The sequence below is a fragment of the Bos taurus genome, chromosome 27, assembly GCF_002263795.3.
Source record: "Bos taurus isolate L1 Dominette 01449 registration number 42190680 breed Hereford chromosome 27, ARS-UCD2.0, whole genome shotgun sequence".
Taxonomy (NCBI): Eukaryota; Metazoa; Chordata; class Mammalia; order Artiodactyla; family Bovidae; genus Bos; species Bos taurus.
The window spans coordinates 6,173,143-6,198,377 of NC_037354.1; the positions used below are offsets into that span (position 1 = coordinate 6,173,143).

The window sequence follows — 25,235 nt, forward strand, 5'->3', positions numbered from 1 at the left end:
CATTGCCCCTTAACACTGCTGGTTTCCTGGCTTGATGATGTCCCCAAAGGCTCCATCCCAACCCTGGGCTTCCTCTTCCTTTTCAATATCTGTTCTCCTGGAGTAGAACTTAAACACAGAGATGAAGATGGCACTGCAGTGAAGCCTGTCCACCTGCATGCTGTGTGGTATGCCAACACTCATCACAGGGGCAGGCGCAGATGTTTACTTCCAGGACGTGTTGATCTAAGGAGGGCTGAGCGACTCACTGCTCTACATCAACAGGAATGTCTTATCTTTTCCTGAGAATTCAATGTCTCAGGGTTGGGAAGGAGTCTGAAGGTACACAGATGGGTGAATGTGGACAGTCCTCGTATAAGGAGCTGTAATCCCAGCCCTTTCATTCATCTCAGATCCCTTGTGGAGTGTGGGGCAGTGGATATATTTCACAGACAGGCAAAGTGCATGTGTGTGTACACACACACATACAGAGAATGTTACTATTCTGGGAATAAGGAAAACTGCAGATGAAAACCTTGAATACACAGCCTTACTTAGTACTAATCTGATCCCATAATTTTCCTTCCAAAGCCTGCTCCAACCATCAGATTCTTTGAGGCTTTAGTGCCTTGAGCTCTCATCCCCTGGGACACTTATACTGTCTTTATTTCAGTCATGTTTTATTTACCTCTGGCTCTCACTTACCAAACCTCTTCTTCATCCTTGGGCCAACAATCTACTTTGAGAGCTAGTTGACTCTTCCCTGGACTGTCTAGCCACCAAGATGACTGGACCATGATATCTTGGAAGTCAAGGGCCATCGTATCTTTTTTTTCTTTGGAAGCCTGCGCCCCAGTAAGGGCCTCCCATTCAGCGGATGCATAATAAATATCAATTCGTGATTGTTTTGTGAACGGTAGGGTTAAATTCACTTTAATCCATTTGACTTTCCTTTGAATTCAATGGACTTTTGTTGAATTGCTACAAATGCCCTACACTGATTTGAAGCTATTCAAGAGTTGGCTTTTGTGTTCTGGAATAGAAAAATCTAGAAGTGCTGGTTTTGAGAACTCTTTTAATACCAGCAAAGAGTTTCAGAAGCTGTCTTGGGAAAGGTGCTCTTTGTTACATGTGGAGACTGCTGAGATGAAGCCGCTTTCGAAAATGAGCCCCTTGTTTTGTGTGACCCATCTCCATAATACTAATATATTAGGCCGTAAGTCAAATATGATTCAATGTTTTTAACAAGCATGTGTGTTCAGCCTTTGAAAGTGAAAGTGAAAGTCGCTTAGTTGTGTCTGACTCTTTGTGACCCCATAGACTGTAGCCCGCCAGGCTCCTCTGTCCATGGAATTCTCCAGGCAAGAACACTGGCGTGGGTAGCCAGTCCCTTCTCCAGGGGGTCTTCCCAACCCAGGGATCGAACCCAGGTCTCCTGCATTGCAGGCAGATTCTTTACCATCTGAGCTATTAGGGAAGCCCAAGAATAATGGAGTGGGTAGCCTATCCCTTAAGAACTCAATGTATACAACGATTCCTGCAGCAGGTTGCAACCTGGAAGAGCAGCACCAGGGAGAGAAGCAGTGAGTGCCCCCTCATGATGCAAGAAATGCTGACGTGGGTGCTATCTGCACATTACATACATAGGAATATCGTTTCCTTCCCCCAGAAGTATATCCTCTCTAATAATTTCCTTGTGTACATTATCTTTTGGATCTGTATTTCAGTTCCACTTTTGAAAGATACACACACACACACAAAGACAGCTTTCTCTAAAAAGTTTTTTCAACTTTAGGAAAATGAGCAGTACAAGATTCATAATAAATAAAAACTGACTTATGCCATCAATGTCAGGAGATAACAGGCAGTGAGAAAACCAGGAGGAGCTTTGATGTGTGTGAGCCCCAGAGCGAGGGCAGGGCTGCCCATGGCTAGCCTTTCTTTTATTAGATGCACTCAATATTGGCAGATTTTACCAGAATGCCCCCAATCCAAATTTTATGTGAAAGCAGATTTTTAAGGGGCTTCCCTGGTGGCTCAGGGGTAAATAATCCACCTGGCTGGACGGCATCACTGACTCGATGGGCATGAGTTTGAGTGAATTCCGGGAGTTGGTGTTGGACAGGGAGGCCTGGTGTGCTGCAATTCACGGGGTCGCAAAGAGTCGGACATGACTGAGCTACTGAACTGAACTGAACTGAATGCAAGAGACATGGAATCATTCTCTGGGTCAGGAAGATTCCCTGGAGGAAGAAATGGCAACCCACTCCAGTATTCTTTCCTGGAGAATCCCATGGGCAGAGGAGCCTGGTGGACTACAGTCCATGTGACAAAAAGGAATCAGACATGACTTAGGGACTGGGCAACAGATTTTTAAGACATAGAATAACAACGAAAAATCTATACAAGTCTGTTTCCAGACACTCCCTCCTCCCATGTAATTCAATAAAATTCAAGGAGACCAGTAAACAGTAACCATCACTCTCTTCTCTGTGCAGACAGGGCCAGTTTCAAGGAGGTCTGTGAGCATCCAAATAGGTCCTGCCAGGAATTCTGCCTTAACTCAGAAATCCATTTTGGGTGACGTCTGGATTGCCGACAATGCTCCTTGCCCATGGTGAACATACCTCAAGTTGACTGCACTACACCCAGAGTGCACTGAAGCCCTCCTGAAGTTTTTTATTTGTTTAGATATTTTATTCTCACTCTCTTGTGCTGGTCAACTAAAAAGATGACCAACTTGACAGTTGTGATTTAAGTTTTATTTTGGTGCAAAATGAGGACTGCAACCTGGGAGATAGCACCTCAGATAGCTCTGAGAGACTGCTGCAAAGAGACAGAGGGAGAAGGTCAATAGATAAGAATTTGGTGAACGGGAAGTTCAGTGCAATCAGGCACTCATTTTACAAAAGGTTTTCTGCTAGTCATGAGGAGCTGATATCATTATGAAGGTATTTAGTGCTTTTTTAGATATGAAGAGATGCAAAGGTTGGGATCATAAAATCAGTTCCTGAAAATATCTAACTATCTAAAGACCTGTCCCACCAGATTTCCTGGAGCACAGAGTGCCTCACTCCACCCTGAATGTTGAAGGTCAATAGCTGCAGCAGCACAGGGTTCCATCTCCACAAAGGCAGATGGCAAATGCCCTACTTGTTATTCAGTTCTTGGCAAATGCTCTTGGCAAGTGCCAATTTGTAGTTGACCAGCAACTGCCAATTTATAGCTGGCATTCTCTTTCACTCTTATCTCTCCTCTGTCTTTCTTCTCACAGGGATTCTTAGTGAGTTCTCAATAAGCAAAGAACACAGAACCTGTTCTAAGAATCCTGTGATGTATCCTCACTTGGCCGTGGTTTGGTTTCCATCTTTTTATCTGGCCTGAATGAGCTCTGGTTGGGGGCAGGAACTTTCTCTCACCTCCTGTTTTCACCTGGCCCTGCAGCCCTCTGCCCTTCATCTGGGGAGACGAATCCCCTTCCACACTTGGAAAACTCACCACTTCACTCCATGCAGCCTCGTGGGGTCTCCCTTCCTAACAAAAGGGCAGGTCATAGGAAATCTTCCCGGATGTCACCAGCAAGATGAATCATGTTCTTCTCATACCCTCTTCACAGCCAGTGCTCTGGGTCCCACCTTCTCCACATTTTCAACACTTTTTCTCTTTTATTTTTTTGACAATAGCCATGCTAGCAGGTGTGGATGATATCTCCTTGAATGCAAGATTTGACTGGCATTTCCATTTTGGGTGACGTCTGGATGGCCAACGATGCTCCTTGCCCATGATGAACATACCTCAAGTCGACTGCACTACACCCAGAGTGCACTGAAGCCCTCCTGAAGTTTTTTATTTGTTTAGATGTTTTATTCTCACTCTCTTGTGCTGGTCAACTAAAAAGATGACCAACTTGACAGTTGCGATTTAAGTTTTATTTTGGTGCAAAATGAGGACTGCAACCTGGGAGATAGCACCTCAGATAGCTCTGAGAGACTGCTGCAAAGAGACAGAGGGAGAAGGTCAATAGATAAGAGTTTGGAATAGTAATGTTCAGCAATTTCTCATGTAGCTATTAACCTCTGGTATGAATCCTTTGGAACAATGTCTATTCAGGTCCTTTGCCCAGTTTTATATTTATCACTGAATAATTACCACAGTAATTCATAATCAACTGAGATAGTTAGAATTTTTTTTGCGTATGTGACATAAACTGTTAAGATCTACTCCCTTATCAACTTTCAATTATATAATAAAATGTTAACTATAGATAGCATGGTGTATATTAGATCTCCAGAATTGTTAGGTAGTTAGAATAGGAAAAGGGAGTCCAAAATGGCAGTGACTAAAAGAAAAAGATAGGAAAAAGCCCATGAAAGTGGAACAAAAGAAAATCCAAGGACTGGAGGGTGAAACAAACAGCCTTCCTGGTTAGCCTGATTTATATAGAGCAGGCTTAGGGGGAGGACATGAAACATATAAAAAGCGGAGCCAAGATTGGGCCTCTTCTTTGGGGTCAGCCCACCCTCATGCCTCAAGAGTGTATTTTCCTTTGCTTGCTGAATAAAATTCTGAGCTTTAACCGAGCTGTAACACTGACCGCCGTTTCAAATCTTTGCTGTGGTGAGACAGAACCGAGGAAATTACACAGCTCCCCCGACAGAACTTATTCATCTTATAGCTGGAAGTTTGTATCCTCTGACCACCTTCACCCATTCACCTGATGCCCCACAACCACCAATCTACTGTGGTTTCTATGAGTTTGAATTTTTTTCCAGATTCCATATATAAATGAGATCATATGGTATTTGTCTTTCTCTGACTCGCTTCAGTTAGCATACATTCTCAAAGTTCATCCATGGATTTCTTTGTTCTTTTTCATGACCAACCTATATTCCATTCAGGGAAATTTTTTCATTTATTTATGTCTTCTTCAATTTCTTTATTATTGTCTTATATTCTCAGTGTATAAGTGTTTCAATTCTTTGGTTAAACTTATTCCTAAGTATTTTATTGTTTTAGATGTTATCACAAATAAAATTTTTGTCTTAAATTTTCAGAGAGTTCACTTTTAGCATATAGAAATGCAGCTGTTTTGTATGTTGATTTTGTATTCTTAAACTTTACTTAGTTCATTTGTTAGTTCTAACAACCATTTATGGAGTCTTTAGAGTTTTCTATATGTAAGATCATTTCATTTGCAAACAGAGGCTATTTTAAAAAGAAAACTACCATATGATGCAGCAATTCTGCTTTGGGTTTTTTTTTTTAAGGATATAGAAATGCTAATTCAAAAAGATATCTGCACTCCCATATTCATTGCAACATTATTCACAATAATCAAGATATGGGAAAAGCCTAAGTGTCCACTGATAGATGAACAAATAAAGAAAATATGATATATATTAGATGTATGATGAAATATTAAGCCATAAAAAAGAAGGAAATCCTGCTGTGTGTGACAACATGGATGAAACTTGATGGCATTATGCTATGTGAAATAAATTAAATACTGTATGATCTCATTTATATGTGGAATTCAAATGAGAAAAAAAAAAAAGGCAGTGAACTCACAGATGCAGAGAAGAGATAGGTGGTCATTGGAGTGAGGGTGTTGGAGGTGGGTAAAAAGGATGAAATGATCAAAAGTTATAAAGTTTCAGCTATAAAATAAATAAGTCTTAGGGATATAGTGTGCAGCATGGTGAACAGAGTTAAAAATACTGTATTGAATACTGGGAAATTGCTAAGAGAGTGATCTTAAATTTCTCATTACAAGGAATAAATTTGTAACCATGCTTTGTGATGGATGTTAATTAGACTTGGTGGTGATCACTTCACAATATATACAAATATTTAATCATTATTTTGTACACCTGAAACTAATATTATATGTTAATTACATCTCAGTAAAAAAATCATTTCTTTTTCAGTAATCAATAAAGTATGAGAACAAAAATTCTGTAAGCATATCAATTCAATCCAATTAATATTGCTTAAAAACTTGACACAATGACAGCAGAATAAACATTCTTTCTAAGTGTACACTTACCAAAGTAAACCGTATTCTGGGCAACAAAACAAGTCTTGACAAACATAAAATTATCCAAACCATGCAAAATACACTCTGACCTTAATAGAATCAAACCAGATTTCAATATTCAGTACTTGGGAAATTCCCATATATTAGGAAATCAAACAGCATGCTTCTAGATAAAAATGGCTAAGGATTTGAATTAAATAAAAATAAAAATAAACATAACAAAATGTATGGAATTAAGCTACAGTAGCATTTTGAAATAAATTTATAGTATCCAAATGCTTATATAATCAAAGAGCGAATTAAATCTAAAACAAGGAAAGGAAGAGATTCATGTAAATAATAAAATAAATTAAACAGAAAAGCAACAGAAAACAAAATTGAAATCAAAACCTGGTTCTTTGAAAAGATGAATAAAATTTATAAATGTCTTATCATTCTGATCTGAGATACAGAGTAAGACAAAAAGCACACAGATTGCCAATGCCAGCCATAAAAGTAAGCACATTAGATCCTACAGATATAAGGCGAACAACCAGACATTATTAGGCATAGCTTTACATACATTAATCCAACAAGATCAATGAAAATGGGTGAATTCTTTGAAATAAAAAAACTACCAAAACCTCACTTAAGCAGAAATAGATAAGAAGACAAGATAAACTATAGGGACAGAAAGATAAGATGCTGTCAGGGACTGGGAACAGGAGATGTCAGATACAGAAGAATATTTCGGGAATTTTGTAGGTGATAGAACTGGTCTAGGTATTGATTGTGGTGGTGGTTATACAGCTATATGCACGTGTAAAAACTCATAGAAATGAGCTCAATTTTAATGAAAATAATTCTACTGTGAAAGACACACCTCAATATACCTGACTTAAAAGACAACACAAATGTCAGTTCTGTTCCTGTCTTCAGCTTTTATAGCTCCCTTTGACTTCTAATAGCTTGTGGCTTCTTCTCCTCAGGCTTCAATGTCAGGATAAAATGCACTTACAAGAACCTGCTATATTCCTCCACCCAGAACACGGCCTTCCTGAGTAACCACGACTTCCACCCCCAGAACTTTCCGGTACCTTTGAGACCTGGCACCACCATGGGGACAGGTAAAAATCTGGAGGAGTTCCAGTCATGCAGAGAAGGCTTCATCATCAGCCCTTACCATCTGAATTATAAAACAGTGGGCCCTGGTACTGAGTGATGGGAAAGGCCCTGTCTGGCTCTGCTCCTGATGAGTTCATATAACCCCAACTTTTACCCAGGTTCATTCAAAGTCAGCTGCCATCTGATAACCTACAGCCAAACCTTTGCCCTAAGGAGTGGTCCAAAAGTAGAAGAAAGACAACCCTGCCTGAGGATTTAGATACTATGAACCAGACCTCTCACCTGGAGATGCTTTTCTCCCCAGCACATAGTTGCCAATGTCTAGAGATACCTTCAGTTGTGACAACCAGAAAGATGCTACCAGCATCTATTAATAGTAGCCAAGATGCTACCAGCCAAGGATGTTAGTAGACATCTTACAATGACAGAAATGACCTTCAAGACAAAGAATTATCTGACCCAAAGTATCAACAGTGCTGAGGTTGAAAAACTCTGCTACAAGCTTTGACACAATGATAAGATCCAGAAACCAGAAGGGGGTAAATATCTTGCCTCAAGAGCATGTTGTAGCCTCCCTACAAAAGCCCTAAATAGGTATGAGGCACTTACCCACTCCCATAACTATCCTTCAGAATGGTGAGCCTTTAATTCATGGACAGGCAGGATAGGAAAGTTATTCTTAGATACTCCAGCATCAGTTCAGTTCAGTTGCTCAGTCGTGTCTGACTCTTTGTGACTCCATGAATCACAGCACACCAGGCCTCCCTGTCCATCAGCAACTCCTGGAGTTTACTCAAACTCATGTCCATCGAGTTGGTGATGCCATCCAGCCATCTCATCCTCTGTCATCCCCTTCTCCTCCTGCCCCCAATCCCTCCCAGCATCAGGGTCTTTTCCAATGAGTCAACTCTTCGCATGAAGTGGCCAAAGTATTGGAGTTTCAGCTTTAGCATCAGTCCTTCCAATGAACACCCAGGACTGATCTCCTTTAGGATGGACTGGTTGGATCTCCTTGCAGTCCAAGGGATTCTCAAGAGTCTTCTCCAACACCACAGTTCAAAAGCATCAATTCTTCAGTGCTCAGCTTTCTTCACAGTCCAACTGTCACATCCATACCTGACCACTGGAAAAACCATAGCCTTGACTAGATGGACCTTTGTTGGCAAAGTAATGTCTCTGCTTTTGAATATGCTATCTAGGTTGGTCATAACTTTCCTTTCAAGGAGTAAGCGTCTTTTAATTTCATGGCTGCAATCACCATCTGCAGTGATTTTTGGAGCCCCCCAAAATAAAGTCTGACACTGTTTCCACTGTTTCCCCATCTATATCCCATGAAGTGATGGGACCAGATGCCACGATACTCCAGCATAACTGATGGCATTTTTCATCCTTACGTATTACTTCTCTCTTGTTTTTGCTTCTAAGTCTTTTTCAGGGTCTAATCACCTTCTGGCCCACTTATCATCAGATCCCATTGCTGGAATGAATCATCCCCAGTTCAGTATCCCTCCTTGTATTTCACTCTGGAACACTGCTTCCCTAGGTGACTTAAACTCTAAAAAATGCAGAATGAGTTTACAGCATAATCACATGAAACATCTGCTTGTTGAAAAAAAAATCTGACTGCTCGAACTTTCTAACATTGCATCCACTGTGGCGTCACTTCCCCAGTCTCTTTGTTCCAGTTGCCCTCTTTGACACCATGCTTCCCAGTAACTCGGGGACCAGGAAGGTGCAGATCACATTTCCCAGACTCCTTTGCCGACTCCATCACTTCAAGGATGGACTCTCCAGGGAGAGTTGGAGCTTGGAGAAGGGGGATGGACTTCCTTACTTTTGTTCCTGTCACTGTTGCTATAGCAACAATGGCTTGCCTCCAGGAGCAACAGTGGCCTCCTGGGTCCACATTCTCATGGCGTTACAGAACCCATCTCACAGTGTCCTCAAACAGGTGTCTGCAACAGCTAGTCAATGCCCCTTTCATAGACCTGAGGACTGACTCTGAAAGGTCTCCCCTCAGGTCTGCAGAGGCACAGCTGGGCAGCGTGCCCCCTCCTCCAACACCTGAGGACCACAGGCGTCCTCCCCTGGCTCCTGGCTTCCTCCATTTTGTTGTCTCACTGAGGGGTGATATCCACTGCCTGCAGTTGCTTCTGGGTTCCCTCGGCATTCTCTCTGAACAAATCCTGATGTAAGTCCCCTCTGTAAACCAAAGCACTACTCTGTTCTAATTGGCTGGATCCTGACTGACAGAACTGCTACCGCTATTGTTTCTCCTGCTGCCGTTACTGATACTATTGCTGTATCGTCCTAGAAATCTAGGTAACAGGTCTAGTTGCCTGCTAAGTCTTTTCAGTCATGCCCAACTCTTTGCAACCCTATGGACTGTAGCCTGCCAGGCTGCCCTGTCCATGGGGTTCTCTGGGTCTAGTTACTTCACAGTAAATGAACCAAGAGTAACACAGACATTTCCTGACTCACAATTGGTAGATCAACTAGGTGAAAAATACCATTAAGACTATAGAACAGCCTTCCCTGTTGGCTTGGTGATAAAGAATCAGCCTGCCAATGCAGGAGACATGGGTTCAATCCCTGATCAGTGAAGATCCCATATGCTGCAGAGCAACTAAGCCCATGGGCCACAACTATTGAGCCTGTGCTGTGGAGCCCAGGAACCACAACTACTGAGCCCACTTGCCCCAACTTTAATAGCCTGAGCACACTAGAGCTTGCACACCTCTGAAACAAGAGAAGCCATTGCAATGAGAAACCTTTGCACCATAACTAGGGAGTAGCCCCTACTTGCCACAAGTAGAGAAAAGCCCGCACAGCAACGAAGACCAGCACAGCCAAAAATAAATAAATACTTTTTAAAAGACTGTATAGCCCAGGGACAGAGGAGCCTGGTGGGCTGCTGTCTGTGGGGTTGCACAGAGTTGGACACGACTGAAGTGACTTAGCAGCAGCAGCAGCAGCAGAGCAACTAAAACAGCAATTTTAAAGGCAAAATGTGCAAACACTTTCAATTCTAGATATTATAAATGTGAAACAGAATTCAATTTCTATTTTCCATGTAACATAAAGAGGAACTGACTACATCTTCATCGGCTGACTGCTAAAGTCATCAACCCCCTGCTGGGAGGGTCTCCCCATAAGGGGACACAGCAGACAGCTCGGATATCCTGAATCTGGGAAACCCACGGCATCAGCTTCTGCTTTCTCATCTGTTGAGTTTCCACCACAGCATGTACTTTTTCCCCTGGAGATTTCCTGTTTAAGACTGAGTTAACTCTCTTTTGGATAGGCTCTACTAACCATGGAAAAACCACAGGCCCAGGGGACATCATAAAAGGCCACGGACCTGCCCGCCCAGCGATCGCCAGCTCGAGCCATACTGACGCTCCTTCCCTCCAGCTGCTGTTCCCCCATGAGGTTCCACCTGCTGCTCTCTGAGGTCTTCTTCTTGACCCTCTTATCACCAGGTAAGGTGGCGGCTGATTACCTGGGTCCACAGTTCAGAAAGCTGTTGGGAAGGTCAGACAAGACCCTGGAATCAGTCTTACAGATTCGTAACCCTAATAGAATGACAACAGGGGAAGACGGTAGAGAGACCGTTCCTTCACTGTTAGCTGAATGCTGGATGGCATCATGTTCGGCTTTATCCTTACTTTGTAGCTTGGGATGTCTAGGTGAGGCACAGTGACCCATTAGTAGACAGGTAGATCGGAAAGGACTGGATTCCATCAGCATCTATCGTTATATCTATTCAGTAGGTCAGAAACAGATGGACAGAGACCTATTGACAGGATTTAGTGCAGAGGGTGCATCCTGGGGAACTCTGTCCTGTAGGTTTGCCTCCTGAAGGAACTGACAAATCAGCATAATAATGAGCACAACTCTCATTATGGGAGAGGTGTAGCCATGATTATAGAAGGAGGATGAACATTTTTAAAATCTGAACTAGACATCTTTGCAAAGTGAAAGAAGCACTTATCACTGTATCAGAACTAAGGCATAACTCAGACCTGTCTCATTTAAACTGGCCACTGGGCCACGCTACGTAAATGGCACGGACCCAGAAGAGGGTTTCAGAAAGAGAACTAGAGTCCCTAGGGAGGGATTACTCAGAAGATCGAGCGCTGGTCCACATTTTAGGAAGGGCTTCTTATGTTAAGTAGCATTGCACAGAGTAGGTACCTCAACATAAATTGGAGGCACTTAAGAGGATAACAGAGTTTGAAATACTAATGCATGTGTGATGTGGGAAGAAAATGATTGGGCTGGGAAATGGAGGCAGTCACATGAAATGTGAGACTCTGTGACCTTAAATCCTTAGGGCAAAGAATAAATATAAGACCTTTGAGAGGAGCCCGAAAGACTGTAAGACAAACCATCCACGCTGCTATCTCTGTGGCCTCACTCCCCCTCCCTTGTGGTAGGTCCTTACACCTTTGGATTTTAGTTAATTAGCTTTCCTTGAGAACCCAGATCACTGAGGGGCTCTTAAAAAAAAGCTATCTGTAAATTATTCCACTTGTACTCTTTGTAAAGAACATAATTATTTGCTCACGTAGATGATTCCCTATCTTTAGTCCTTGAAGGACCAAACATGTTATTTTTACATTAATCTGTACCCACAATGTCTTTCCTTCCTGATCATCTTTCATAATAAATTCATTTACTATACTCAGTATGCTATGTTCTTATGGTCTCAATAGAAAACGTGTTTTTGCAGCCATCCAAAGCTACCACTGTAAACCTCTTCCCTTCTTTTCTTAGTTCCCGGGTTCCAGTCTTAACCAAATAGCAATGTGCAAAACCCGAGTCAGTCCCCATGTTAGGACTGGTGATCACAGCATTGACCTTCCAGGAAACCCTCCACCTACCCAGTTGACCAATATAAGGGGCCCACTGCTCAAGTTTCAGTTCACAGACTTTTTTCCTTGAAAAAGAGAGTATTATAGGACATTAACATACCATTTTCAAGAGTAGAAATATTTCAGATATTCTCTAAGGTTTACTTTTTCTATAACAGCAGTAGCTTGAGAGCATCGAACTTGTAATCTTGGCCAAAGTTTAAATCTTTCTTACAACTTGATCATATTTGGTTTGTGTCTTTCAGTTATTTCTCAGTTTCTGGTGCATTGGTGGTACCCTGTGATTTCTGGCACCCCTGAACATTCTGTAAAAATGTTACTTACATCATTCCCATGGCATCTGGGGAGATACTGAAGGAAGGGTTCAAGTAGTCATTGACTTTCCTTCTTATGACTCATGGCATGGTTCAAACATTTCAAAACTATATTTATGTAATATTGACTGTGAACATTCTTATTTCTGATTTTCATGGAATTAAAGCTATATTTTACTATGAAATATTACCTGGATTTTTGTGTTCAAACTTTAACTTGGTTAAAGCAATACTCTTCTCTTCCTATTTAAAAAACAATGTTTACCAAGTGTCAATGTTAATTTACTTTTCCATTCTCCCCTTCAAACACATGTTTCAGTTACTTGACCAAGTGAGTATATTGTCTGTGTCATTCTGTTACAGTAAACAGGAACATAACACCAAATTTTAATCTAAAAATATTGACTTATCATTCTTAGCTAGGAATGGCCTCAATAGAGAAATATAAATATAATTAACAAGATTACACTCAAAATAACTTATTTAATAGACTTCATCCGTTATTAAATGGACTTTGTATTATTTCTTGAGGGGTAAAATATTGACACTATGCAAATTATCAACACATAGGTTAAGTCCAAAGTGAAGCTAATAACTATCTGTTTCCTAACTCTTGCTTTAGATAGATTTTTTTTTTTTTTTTTTACTAGAAGGCTAGTTTATTTAGCTCTACCATTAGAGAGCTACTTAGTAAATTAAATTTTCTACCATATAAGTTACTGGGAGGAAATAATGGTCTGGACACAATGACCAATTTTCAGCTTTCTAGTACCTTTTACTTTCTTAAGATTTAATTGAAAGGATCATTGAGAATGTCTACAAATTTACTTTTCCTCTGATTGATACACTTCATGATGAAAATTTCCTTGTCCATTGAGTTAGGTAGATCATATCTAATTTGGAAAGAAAAAATAACCTCTACTTCTTTCTGAGAATATTGAAACATGAAGAGATTGAGAGGTTTTCTATTCAGTTCAGCTCAGTTCAGTTACTCAGTTGTTGTGTCCGACTTTTGCGACCCCATGGACTGCAGCATGCCAGGCTTCCCTGTCCATCACCAACTCCTGGAGCTTACTCAAACTCATGTCCATTGAGTTGGTGATGCCATCCAACCATCTCATCTTCCGTCATGCCATTCTCCTCCCACTTTCATTCTTTCCCAGCATCAGGGTCTTTTCAAATGAGTCAGTTCTTCTCATCAGATAACCAAAGTATTGGAGTTTCAGCTTCAACATCAGTCCTTCCAATGAATATTCAGGACTGATCTCCTTTAGAATGGACTGGCTGGATCTCCTTGTTGTCCAAGGGACTCTCAAGAGTCTTCTCCAACACCACTGTTCAAAAGCATCAGTTCTTCGGTGCTCAGCTTTCTTTATAGTCAAACTCTCACATCCATACACAACTGCTGGAAAAACCATAGCTTTGCCTAGACAGACCTTTGTTGGTCAAGTAATGTCTCTGCTTTTTAATAAGCTATCTAGGTTGATCATAACTTTTCTTCCAAGGAGCAAGTGTCTTTTAATTTCATGGATGCAGTCACCATGTGCAGTGATTTTAGAGCCCCCCAAAATAAAGTCTGCCACTGTTTCCCCATCTATTTGCCATGAAGTGACGGGACCGGATGCCATGATCTTAGTTTTCTGAATGTTGAGTTTTAAGCCAACTTTCTCACTCTCCTCTTTCTATTAGTGTAGAATAAGCTGGTACCACAACTAAGTACTCACAGGGTCTTTTTTCCTGAAACTTTCCCTTACCCCTTATCTAAATGGATTGTAGGAAATATGAGGTGAAAATGCCATTTTAAAAGAAGATTGAGCACCGAGAAGCTGACTGAAGGAAGCTGCAATGTTAACTATATGAGTCTAAAAGCTTCCTGTGACCTACAAGCCCCAAATGTCCTGACTCTGTTAAATCAAGGCCACCTTATTTCTTATCAAAGTTATTTTTTTCCCCAATATGCACCATCCACACAGGTCTTTCTGTTCTTCAAATAAACTAAGCAAGGGACCTTGTTCCCTATATGCCTATCATTTCCGCACATGGATATCTGTTTGTCTATCTCATTTTCATCACTCAAATCTCAGTTCAAATGCTATCCTCAGAAAGCCTTTATCAGTCCATTTTTATTAACTCCATCCTCCAGACTATAACTGGCCCATTATTTTATTATTGTGTTCTAACCACTTATCACTTTCTGAAATTATCTTATTCTATTTTTGTATGGTCAGCTTTTCCCCACTGACTGTAGGTGCTATGAGAAATAGAAATATTTCTGCCATTCTCACTGTTCTATTGCTAGTGCAAAAAATGCCTAGTGAATAGAAGACATTTGGGAAATACTGGTTGAAGATCCGTATAAAGGAGTGAAAATAAGGACATTGGTGTATTTAGAACATACATTTTGTCCATCCCTTCATTGTTCAACATTACCAAGGTTACATTTGAAGACAAAACATATAAGGAAAGGAGGGAGCACTTTGTCATTGTTTTGGCTCTTGGGCAAAAAGGAGTCAGTGCATGTGATGAAGCAACTGGATGGACTCTTTGTCCAGTTTCTTTCCTCCATGTAGAAATGCTCATCCTAGAACTCTTTTAATCTCACACCAAAATTTACAGGTTTATGTTCCCTTCATGGACAAATGATCTTACAGATTCTTCTGCAGTAAGAAGTGGTTTATCATCTGCAGTAAACCACTGTCTCAATCTGAATGGTGTTTGCAGAAGAGACACCTGCAAATTGACAGAGGATATACTTGGCACCTGCCGAAGAAGGTGGAAATGCTGTCGTGCATGGTGGATTCTTTTGCCAGTTCCAATGCCCATTGTCTATTCAGATTATCAAGCACCCCGTAAGAAGACTGAGAAATGAAACTTGAAAAATCATCGAAAAGGAAACGTCTTTGTGTCTAAACATTTTAGAATGTATATATTAAACATTATTGTTTTTATTATCAACTTCTATCATCCCTCGCCTATATATATATATATATATATATATATATATATATATATATATAGTGAGTTCACATCTACCCTGATAACTGCTTTGAGACTCATTTTCAGATCCAGAAAATCTCTTTAAAAGTAAGAAAAGTTGGGGTTGATATATATACACTACAATGTGTAAACTAGCCAGTGAGAAGTTTCTATAAAGCACACGAAGCTCAGCTGGGCAATCTACAATGACCCAGATGGGTAGGATGGGGGTGGGGTGGGAGAGAGGGGTTTACATACATATATATATGTGTGTGTGTGTATATATATATATATATATATATATATATATATAGCTGATTTGCTTCATTTTACAACAGAAACTAACACAGCACTGTAAAGCAATTATACTCCAATGAAAAACATAAGAAAAAAAGTAAGAAAGCCCATTTACTTAACAAATATTTAAAAATTTGTCACAGAAAGATAAAAAAAAATTAACCAACAAGTTGCAAAGATGACGATATCTTTATATACAGTGCAATTAAATAGACACACAGAGTTCAAAGAAAATGCAAAAACCAAATCTAGAAATGATCCGGGAGTGGAGGAGATATAAATAGGGAAAGGGGAGAAAACTGGAATGAGGCAAGAGGAAATAATTTGAGGTGATTTATAAGTATTATAAGTGCATGGCAGATAACTGCAAAGAGATGAGATCAAAAAGGAGGGAACAGAAGGTTTAAGACCAACAGAAATAAATGTACTAACAAATAAAACCTCAGTTAACAACAAAAATATATCGATGTCCTCCTGCAATGAGGAAACATTGTGATAACTTAGAGATTCTCAATTGTTTTCCTCTACACAAATAATTCTCCTTTTTAGAACCTAAACATTTTTTACTGTAAAAAACATAGTAACCTCTTTCAAGGGTATGCTTTCAATACCCCTTTTAAATAGATTTTCGATGTGTCACAACTTCTGACTACAACTTCACTTTCTTCCCTAGAATCATAAGGTCTCACTTTCCTTGCATGCCCTTAGGACTTGAGTTCAACTACATACCTCAAAGTTGTCCTTAGAAGGAGTCAGTTTTCAGTCACATGTAAAACTTCAATGATTAAGGAAGTGTGGTTCAGTAGTGAAGATTCCCCTTCTTTCAGCATATAATGTAGTATTTATGAAATCAACTAATGTTTGACAAGGGAGCCAAGAACACTCAATGGGGAAATGACAATCTCTCCAGCAAATGGTGTTGAAAAAACTGGATAATCACATGGAGAACACTGAAATTGTACCCCTACCTTATACTACTCACAAAAAGTTAACTTGAAATGAATTAAGGACTTAAACATAAGATCCTATACCATAAAACTCCTAAAAGAAAACAGGAGAAAACTTGACATTTGCCTTGGCAACAAGATTTTTTTGGGATGTGATACCAAAAACAACAAGCAAAAATTAACAAGCAGGAATACATCAAACTAAAAAAGCTCTGCACTGCAACAGAAACAATCTTCAGAAATGAAAAGATGGATTTACGGTGGATAAGAATCTGCCTGTCAATGCAGGGGACATGGGTCCCATCCCCGGTCTGGGAAGATCCCACATGCCATGGAGCAACTAAGCCCATGAACCACAACTACTGAGAGTCTGAACCTAGAACCTATACTCCACAAAAAGAGAGGTCACCACAATGGAAAGCCCTCGCGCCATAACTACAGAGTACCCCGCATGCAGCAACGAAGATCCAGTGCAACCAAAAACAAATAAATAAACAAAAATTTTAAAAATGAAAAAGCAATCTACAGAATGTGAGAAAATATTGCAAATGATACATCAGATAAGGGTTAATATGTATAAATATGTGAAGAACTCATACAACTCAAAAACAAAAACTGAATAACCCAATTTTTTAAAAAGAAGGTCAAAGAAATTGAACAGCTTTTTCCAAAGAAACATACAAATGACCAACAGGTACATGAAAAGAATCTCAATATCACTAATTATCAGGAAATGCAAATCAAAACCACAATGAAATATTACTGCACACCTACCATAATGGCTATCATCAAGAAGACGAGATAACAAGTGTTGGTGAGGATGTGGAGAAAAGAGAAACTTGTGCACTGTTAGTGGAATGTAGAATGATTCAGTTGTTACAGAAAACAGCATGAATGTTCTTCAAAAAGTAAAAATAGTCTCCATATGATCCAGCAATCTCACCTTGGGGTATATACACAAAGGAAATAAAATCAGAATCTTGAAGAATTATCTGCACTCCCACATTCCAGCATTCCAGTATTATTCACAATAGCCACGATGTGACAACAACCCAAGTGTCCATCAATGGATGAATGGATAAAGAAGATATGGTGTGCATATACAATAAAATATTACTCAGTCATGAGAAAAAAAGGAACTCCTGTCATTTCTACCAACATAGATGTGCCTTGAGGGCATTATGTCAAAGTGAGGTGAGTCCAACATAGAAAGACAAATATTGTATGATACCACTTTTATGTGGAATGTAAAAAGGCAAAACTCATAAAAACAGAGAGCAGAATGGTGGTTACCAGGGACCATGGTGGGGGAATTAGGGGGATGTTATTTAAGAGTGGCTGTGGTGGTTTAGTCGCTAAGTTGTGTCCAACTCTTAGGACCCCATGGACTGTAGCCTTCCAGGCTCCTCTGTCCATGCTATTCTCCAGGCAAGAACAGTGGAGTGGGTTGCCATTTTCTTCTCCCTATTTAAGGGTGCAAACTTACAACTAGTAGATAAGTAAGTTCTGGAGATTTAAGACACAAAATAGTGCTTGTAGTCAATAATACTGTATTATAAACTTCAAAGTAATGGGAAACTAAATCTTGTCTTCACCACAAAGAAAAAAGAAAAAGAAAAAGGTGACCTAGGAGAGGTGTTAGCTAACACAGTGGTGGCAATCCTACTATAATACGCAAATGTATCAAATTGACATACTCTACACCTTAAAGTTACACAAAGTTCTGTGTCAGCTGTATCTCAATTTGTAAAAATACATAAAATAAGTAAACACATTAGTTAATAAACATTCCCAGGTGGCGCTAATGGTAAAGAACCCACCTGCCAATGCAGGAGAAGATACGCAGATTTGATCCCTTGGATGGGAAGATCCCCTGGAGGAGGGTATGGCAACTCACTCCAGTATTCTTGCCTGGAGAATCCCTAGGACAGAGGAGCCTGGCAGATGACCATCCAAAGTATAGGAAAGAGTTGGAAACGGCTGAGCAACTAAGCACAGGACAGTCATAAGAGAAGACATAAAAGTATAGAAAAATTTCCTCTCAAAGAAATTACATATGAAAGCTTATAAAGGCAAAAATAAGTGAATTTAGATAAATGTGTTGTAAAGCCATAAGTTGGTTTTAGGTCAATTGGTTACTGGCCAAAGGCTTTAGGCATATACTTTGTTTCTATATGGTAGGTGGAAAGACTGTTGTTGCTCAGTTGCTTAGTTGTGCCTGAATCTTTGCAACTCCATGGACTGCAGCACACCAGACTTCCCTGTCCTTCAACAACTCCCAGAGTTTGCTCAAACTCATGTACATTGAGTCGGTGATGCCATCCAACCATCTCATCCTCTGTTGTCCCCTTCTCCTCCTGCCCTCAATCTTTCCCAGCATCAGGATCTTTTCTAATGAGTTGGTCCTTCGCATCAGGTGGCCAAAGTACTGGAGCTTCAGCTTCAGCATCAGTCCTTCCAATGAATATTCAGGACTGATTTCCTTTAGGATGGACTGGTTGGATCTCCTTGCAGTCCAAGGGGCTCTCAAGAGTTTTGTCCAACACCACAGTTCAACAGCATCAGTTCTTTGGTGCTCAGCCTTCTTTACAGTCCAACTCTCACATCTGTACATGACTAATGGAAAAACCATAGCTTTGGCTATATGGAAAGGCTGCATGTCTCCTTAAGTTTTTGGCATTGAGTCTTTAGACAATACATGGTGAATGAGGAAATATTATGCTCTTTGACTCTTCTGTTCTCACCAACCTTGTCATATGGGACAATTATACAAAGGGTTATAACGGATGAGAAAATTTTAGTTTTCAATGTGAACTCAGTGTATTTACGTTTCAGATGCTACTAAGAACATAATACATATGTGATACTGGCCTCTCTTTTAAAGAAATAACTTAAAAGTACAGCTTCTTTTTTCCAGAAATGGACCTTATTCAATTATTTTCTTCCTGGTATGATAAAGAGTCCCCTTGCAACACAGAGGACTTTTTGGTAACCAGGACTTTGCACTCAACGAGCCTTCAAGAGATGCTGGTCAGAGATACTGACCTCTGAAAAATGTGAAAGCCCACAGAAAAAGTACAGGATAAGCCATCTGGTCTCCAGTGGTTAGGTTAATTTGTCACCAAATTTAGAGAGCCCAGGGTTTGGAAACAGTCCAACGGAAGCTGTTTTATTTTCTTCCTTGTTAAGCTTCAGTGACTAAAAGGACTCTTGGTCTGCAGAAGTAGATAAAAGGTGCTGTATCCTGCTGTTCCTGATCACTCACTGGCATTCAACCATGAGACTCCATTTATTGCTTTCTGTTCTCCTTCTGTCTTTGGCTATAATACCAAAAGGTAGGTGGCGAATAACTGTAGAGCTGGGTTTCTTAGGAGACCTACTCAGACACTGAGTTATACCATGGCCATCTTGACTCAGACCTTAACGCACAGTCTCAGGGATACAGAGGTCCAACATGAGCGTCCTCCTTAGAACTCATTGGGTCCAAATCGGGAAGAAAGACAAGGATTTACATCAACAGAAAACAAGTTCCAAGAGCTCCATGATTACAAAGGGGGGCTCAAATATAGGGGAAGGGGGGAGAAGCCTTGACATCTGACACAAGGATACAAATCAAGTAGCTTTGACAAGGGCCCCCATCTCCAAAAGAGACAGTGGAAATGGCAGCTATTGGGTCAGACTTGGTTAGCGAATGAACGTGACCTGGAGTCTATTGGCAAAGGAATATTTGTGAAGGGTGCAAGTTAGGTGTGTAAGACAACTCAACAACAACAACAAAAAAGAATTCTATCGAGTTATTAAAAACCAACAGGGGGCAGGGGAATTTGGAAAAAGCACAGAAATTTGGGATGGCGCTTCAGTGGCAAAATTTTAAGCATAATGGAAAATAAGCAGGAAGGAATTCTAACAGTTCGAGTTACATCCTTGGTGCTCATGATTGAGAAGCTGGAATATTAAAGTGCAGATGAAGGAGAAAGGGAACGTGTCATTTTCAGGCTGGGTCATTTAGATCCTTGTAAAACTGTTTACGGCAGGGTATTTCCACCCCTCAACATCTGGGTTCATTTGGGTAACTCTCTCTTTTCCTTGAATCATTTATAACATTCTTTCAAATATAATCGAATATATTGACTTGTTTGATCTTTACCTGATCTATGAATATCTTAGGAACTCTGATGTATAGTTGTCCCCTTGATTTGTGAACTCTTGAGGGAGTTCACATAATTCTCATCTGGCCCTCAGTTCTGTCAGAAGATAACACACTTGCAGTGACGGCTAATATAAAATTACACAATGTTAAGGACTTAAAGATAGAAGGCAATTTAATAGTTAATTTCTTAATTTTACAGATAAGAAGATCCATGTCCATATAAAGAATGTTTTCACTAAGATCACATAGGTAGGGGGAACACTGCAGCTGGAACTGAGTATTTCTTTTTAACTTTTATTTTATATTGGACTATAGCCAATTAACAATGTTGTGATAGTTTCAGGTAGACAGCAAAGGGACTCAGCCGTACATATATATGAATCCATTCTCCACCCAAACTGCCTTCCCATCCAGGCCACCATATGACATTGAGCAGTGTTCCATGTGTTTTCGAGTAGGACCTCATTGTTGAACCAAGTATTTTTAATCTGGGTCAGTGTTGTTTCCATTAATCTATGCCCACAAAGTGGAAACTCTAATTTATTGCAGGCTTTTTAATCTCCTAATTAGACACTGAGGAACCTGAGAAGATTTTTAAGGTTCCTCTTTGGGGAGTCACAGTGTCTTTGAAACATGTTACTTCACTTAACTCTAAACTCTTTTTCTTCAGTGTTTGTGGTAGGCATGACCAATTGGCATGACCAATTGGTCATGACCAATTGGCTTAATACTCTGGCATTATTATTCGGATGACTTACACTAGTCTGTAGCTTTTCCTGATCAGTGTTCCTTAAAATTAGATAAATTCTCAGATTGCTGAAAGCAATTGCCTCAAGACAATTATGTCTGCATGATTAATTAGTGAATATTTTATTTTATTTTTAATTTTTTGCTCATGCTTGCTTTCCACCACTTAAGCTAAATTCAATTAAACATAAATTACTGTCTCCATCCAAAGTCATACATACCCCATGTTAAGGACTTTTTTTTTTTAATTAAAAAAGAAAAAGTTAAGGGGGATAGTTCTCCTGGAAGTAAAGATCCAGCCAAAAGTCATCACTGGAGTAGGACAAAGGATACGGCAGTGGTTCAGTCATAGGGTGAAAAACAATTTTTAAAAAGATTATCCTAAAACAAAGACCAGAAATAACTGACAGGAAAATAAGACTCCAAGAAATCTAGGCCTAAGATTTAGAGAAGTTCCTAGGACTGGAGACCCACAAATACGATTGTATATCCAAGAGTGGGGACCAGACAGTCAAAAACAGGCTGGAGCCAGTAAGTTTTAGAAGGAATAAGAGACAAATTGTGTGTGGTGTCAAAGAATACGTAACTGCATTCAGTGGTAAGGAGTGTGTACTGAGTGCCTGCTACTTCCCATGGGCTGTGGGAAACACAAAAGATGCAGTGGGAAGCAAAAGGAAGGGCATCTTCCCACAGTACAAAAGACAGACACTAGGTAAATGATAACAAATTTATCTATAATTATAAATTTTTCCAAGTACAATAAAGAGGAACAGAGTATTAAAAGTGCCTGAAGCATGTGGTCATGGTTGATTCGCAGCATCTGGGAAGAGTTTCTTGAGGTATGCCTTTTGAGCTGAAAACTAGAAGGTACGTGTTCATGGATAAACCACTTGCAAGGAGCCCTCAATACTTCTGGCAAAGGGAGAAGTCAGTGTAATTTCCCTAATGCAGAAGAAACCACAGTGTCTGCAAAGAACGGCAAGAAGACTCCTAGAAGACAGCAGTAGTTTATACCAGAATATGTGCCACGCGTGTCATGGCATTACGCACCAGTAAAAGCTACATAAGCCAATGCTAAATCTGCAGGGGTGCTTCAAGAATGAGGGCAAGGACTTCCCTACTGGCCCAGTGGTTAAGAATCCAACTGCCAATGCAGGGAACACAGGTTCAATCCTTGGTCTGGGAAGATCCCACATGCCACAGGGCAAGTAAGCCTGTGTGTCACAACCGCTGAGCCTGAGCGCCCTAAAGCCCATGTTCCTCAACAAGACAAGCCACTGCAAGGAGAAGCTCCTGCACCACAACAGAGAGTGGCCCCTACTTGCCACAGCGAGAGAAAACCTGGCCTCAGCAACAAAGACACAGTGTAGCCAAAACCAAACAAATTAATAAAAAAGAACAAAAAGGGCAAGTCTGCCAGACTTTATACTGGAAAGTGGTAGATCACTAGTATCTCTATCACCCAGGAGTTTCAGTTTACCCTTAAAGTAGGATCATCTACAGGTTTTAGGCAGCCTATGAGCCTGAGATGTCTTTCCTTTTTTAAACACTACTTCCACTATTCTTTCTTCCTGGTTCTGCCACAGAAGGAGTTTCAAGTGTAGGGTAGCTTCCTTCTTTTCTAATCCTGAGATAATTATCTTTTGAGGTACCCAAACAGAATGGAGCCTCAGAAACCACCAGCAACTGTGTAGAAATAGATAAAGGGTATCAGTAATAATAGGTAATATCATTTATTCTATCTCAAAGCTGTTCTTCTGTAAATGCATTGCTTTATGTACACTATCAATACATGGATGGTGAATTAATGACGTTGTTAAATCTCTTTCTGTGCAGCAAGGACTGGCCTTATTCCAGGACAGAAACAGTGTAATCTGCTGAAAGGGGTGTGCAAAGACGGAGGCTGCACCACTATAGAACAGCCCATTGGCGTATGTAATGAAGACAAAAGATGTTGTAGAAAGTGGTGGATATTTTTTCCCTATCCAACGCCAGCTCCCAAATCAAAATCTCCTTGATAAGAGCCAACTGTAGGCTCTTCAAACTCTAGAACACATGCATGAACTTCACAGGCTCCAGCTTGGCCCAGAATTCCAGAACTTGAGGATAAATTATACAGACTCCTCTTAAACTTGTTTTTTCTCCATTGACTGGAAATAAATGTCCTAATTCTACTTGTATTCATCCCTGGGGAACTTCTTCTCAATGCACTGCCAGCATCTTAAGAACTACAAGACTGAACTAAACGACAGGCCATCTCATACCCTAAAAATGATTCTCTTAAAAAAGATGAAGTTTTAAAATAAGAAAAAAAAATCATAAGGGTAAGAAATAACAATAGGTAGCTTTGCTTATCTAAAGGGGAATATCATCCTTCTTCTTCATCTGACTCTGAACAAAAATCATTTTCATTGTTAAGATAGACCTACTTGGGTGGCCTGACTCAAGGTCTGTTCATCACGTGATCCTGCTAACCGGGGCACCTGAGCTGGAGGCTTTTGTCCCACTCAGTCCTGCCAACACTAGCTGAGGCTGGTCTTGCCCCCTTTCCCCAGGGCCTGGGGGAGTTAAACACAAGAACTCTTCCCTGTGAGGAGGTTCATGGGTAGACGACAGAGAGCTAAGAACTCAGTGAGCCCTGCTCGTTCTTTCCAAATGTGCCACGAGATCATTCCACATTCTGGCTGGAATCATTTCCACATAGTAATTCTGGATCAATCATACTTTGTGCTGCGTGTGTACTCAGTCCCTTCAGTCATGTCCAACTCTTTGCAACCCTATGGACTGTAGGGCAGAGGAGCCTACCCATGGGATTCTCCAGGCAAGAATACTGGGGTGGGTTGCCACACCCTGCTCCAGGGAATCTTCCCAAACTGAGGATCAAACCCATGTTTTCTGCACCACCTGCATTGCACGTGGATTTGTACTTTATAGCTAAGAAAATGAAAGGGGGAGAGAGAGGACAAGAATGTTACAGGGCACAGGTTTCACAGGATGGAAAAAAATCTATTGAATGAGGCCAAATGACTCCACAATCACCTCTGCTTAGCCTTTCTCCAGATGCTCTCCATACCCATCTCACAAAGCAAGGCAATCTCTCCCTCCTTTGTGTCTCTACACACACAGACATACCTCAATGGGAGTTCTTCACTCATTTTAGTGAGTTTGATTTAATTCAGTTGCACTGAATTAAAGTTTGATTTAATTTGGTTACACCGAAATTTCCTGAGATAACAAAACTGTCAGATGTGGATATGTTAATAATAAATTATCTAGAACATCCTGGGTTTTTATATGAATATAAATGTTTTGATAAAACTTTGATTATCCATAATTGTTAAGATATCCTTTGTAACTGAAGAACCTCAAAACTGAGATAATGAAGACTAGTTATATTCTAGGAGGACTAGAGATAAATGTCAAAGGTTGAAAAGACAAGTTGGTTGCCCCACAAATTTCTAGAATGGCATTTTGAAATAAATTCTTCACCTTTGTCTAGTTTTGTCTAATCCACTCAAAATAAGGATTCAATAAAGAAACAATTTTGTTAATGAAGTTCATGTTAGATTTGAGTAATACAAACCAATAAGTTCCTTTTAACTTATATTTAATGAACACTTTATCATTTTATTACATTTTTGAAAACTTAAAAGTTAAAAAAAGCTTTTAAATATGACATAGTTTGCCACAGAAGATACTGTATTATCTTAGATTCATATGCTCAATAAAACCAGAATTGGCATATACCATGGGAAATCGTGTCAGCTATAGAATAGGAGGTGATAAGGCTGAAGGAGGAAAGCATCT

General features: G+C 40.1%; 2 protein-coding genes across 3 annotated transcripts; both read left to right on the forward strand.

The window, feature by feature from the left end:
* The first annotated feature begins 10,529 nt into the window (after positions 1-10,529).
* LOC112444619 (beta-defensin 130B-like) lies at positions 10,530-23,519 on the forward strand. Of its 2 annotated transcripts, none has more exons than XM_024986452.2 (2): positions 10,530-10,602; positions 23,265-23,519. In XM_024986452.2, the coding sequence occupies exons 1-2, from the start codon at positions 10,548-10,550 to the stop codon at positions 23,444-23,446; spliced, it is 237 nt and encodes a 78-aa protein (XP_024842220.1). In that variant the 5' UTR covers positions 10,530-10,547; the 3' UTR covers positions 23,447-23,519. The 2 variants fall into 2 exon arrangements, with proteins under 2 accessions (XP_024842220.1, XP_024842219.1); XM_024986451.2 differs by lacking the exon at positions 10,530-10,602 and adding an exon at positions 19,804-19,866.
* LOC112444618 (beta-defensin 109-like) lies at positions 14,351-15,217 on the forward strand. The gene is made up of 2 exons (XM_059882397.1): positions 14,351-14,360; positions 14,963-15,217. Exons 1-2 carry the CDS (start codon positions 14,351-14,353, stop codon positions 15,178-15,180), a joined length of 228 nt encoding a protein of 75 aa, XP_059738380.1. The 3' UTR covers positions 15,181-15,217.
* Positions 23,520-25,235: the final 1,716 nt, after the last annotated feature.

Coding starts and splice junctions, on each gene's coding strand:
- LOC112444619 (XM_024986451.2), top strand. CDS start 19,809: ATGAGACTCCATTTATTGCTTTCTGTTCTCCTTCTGTCTTTGGCTATA. Junction 19,867..23,264: donor TTTGGCTATAATACCAAAAG/GTAGGTGGCGAA, acceptor CTTTCTGTGCAG/CAAGGACTGGCCTTATTCCA.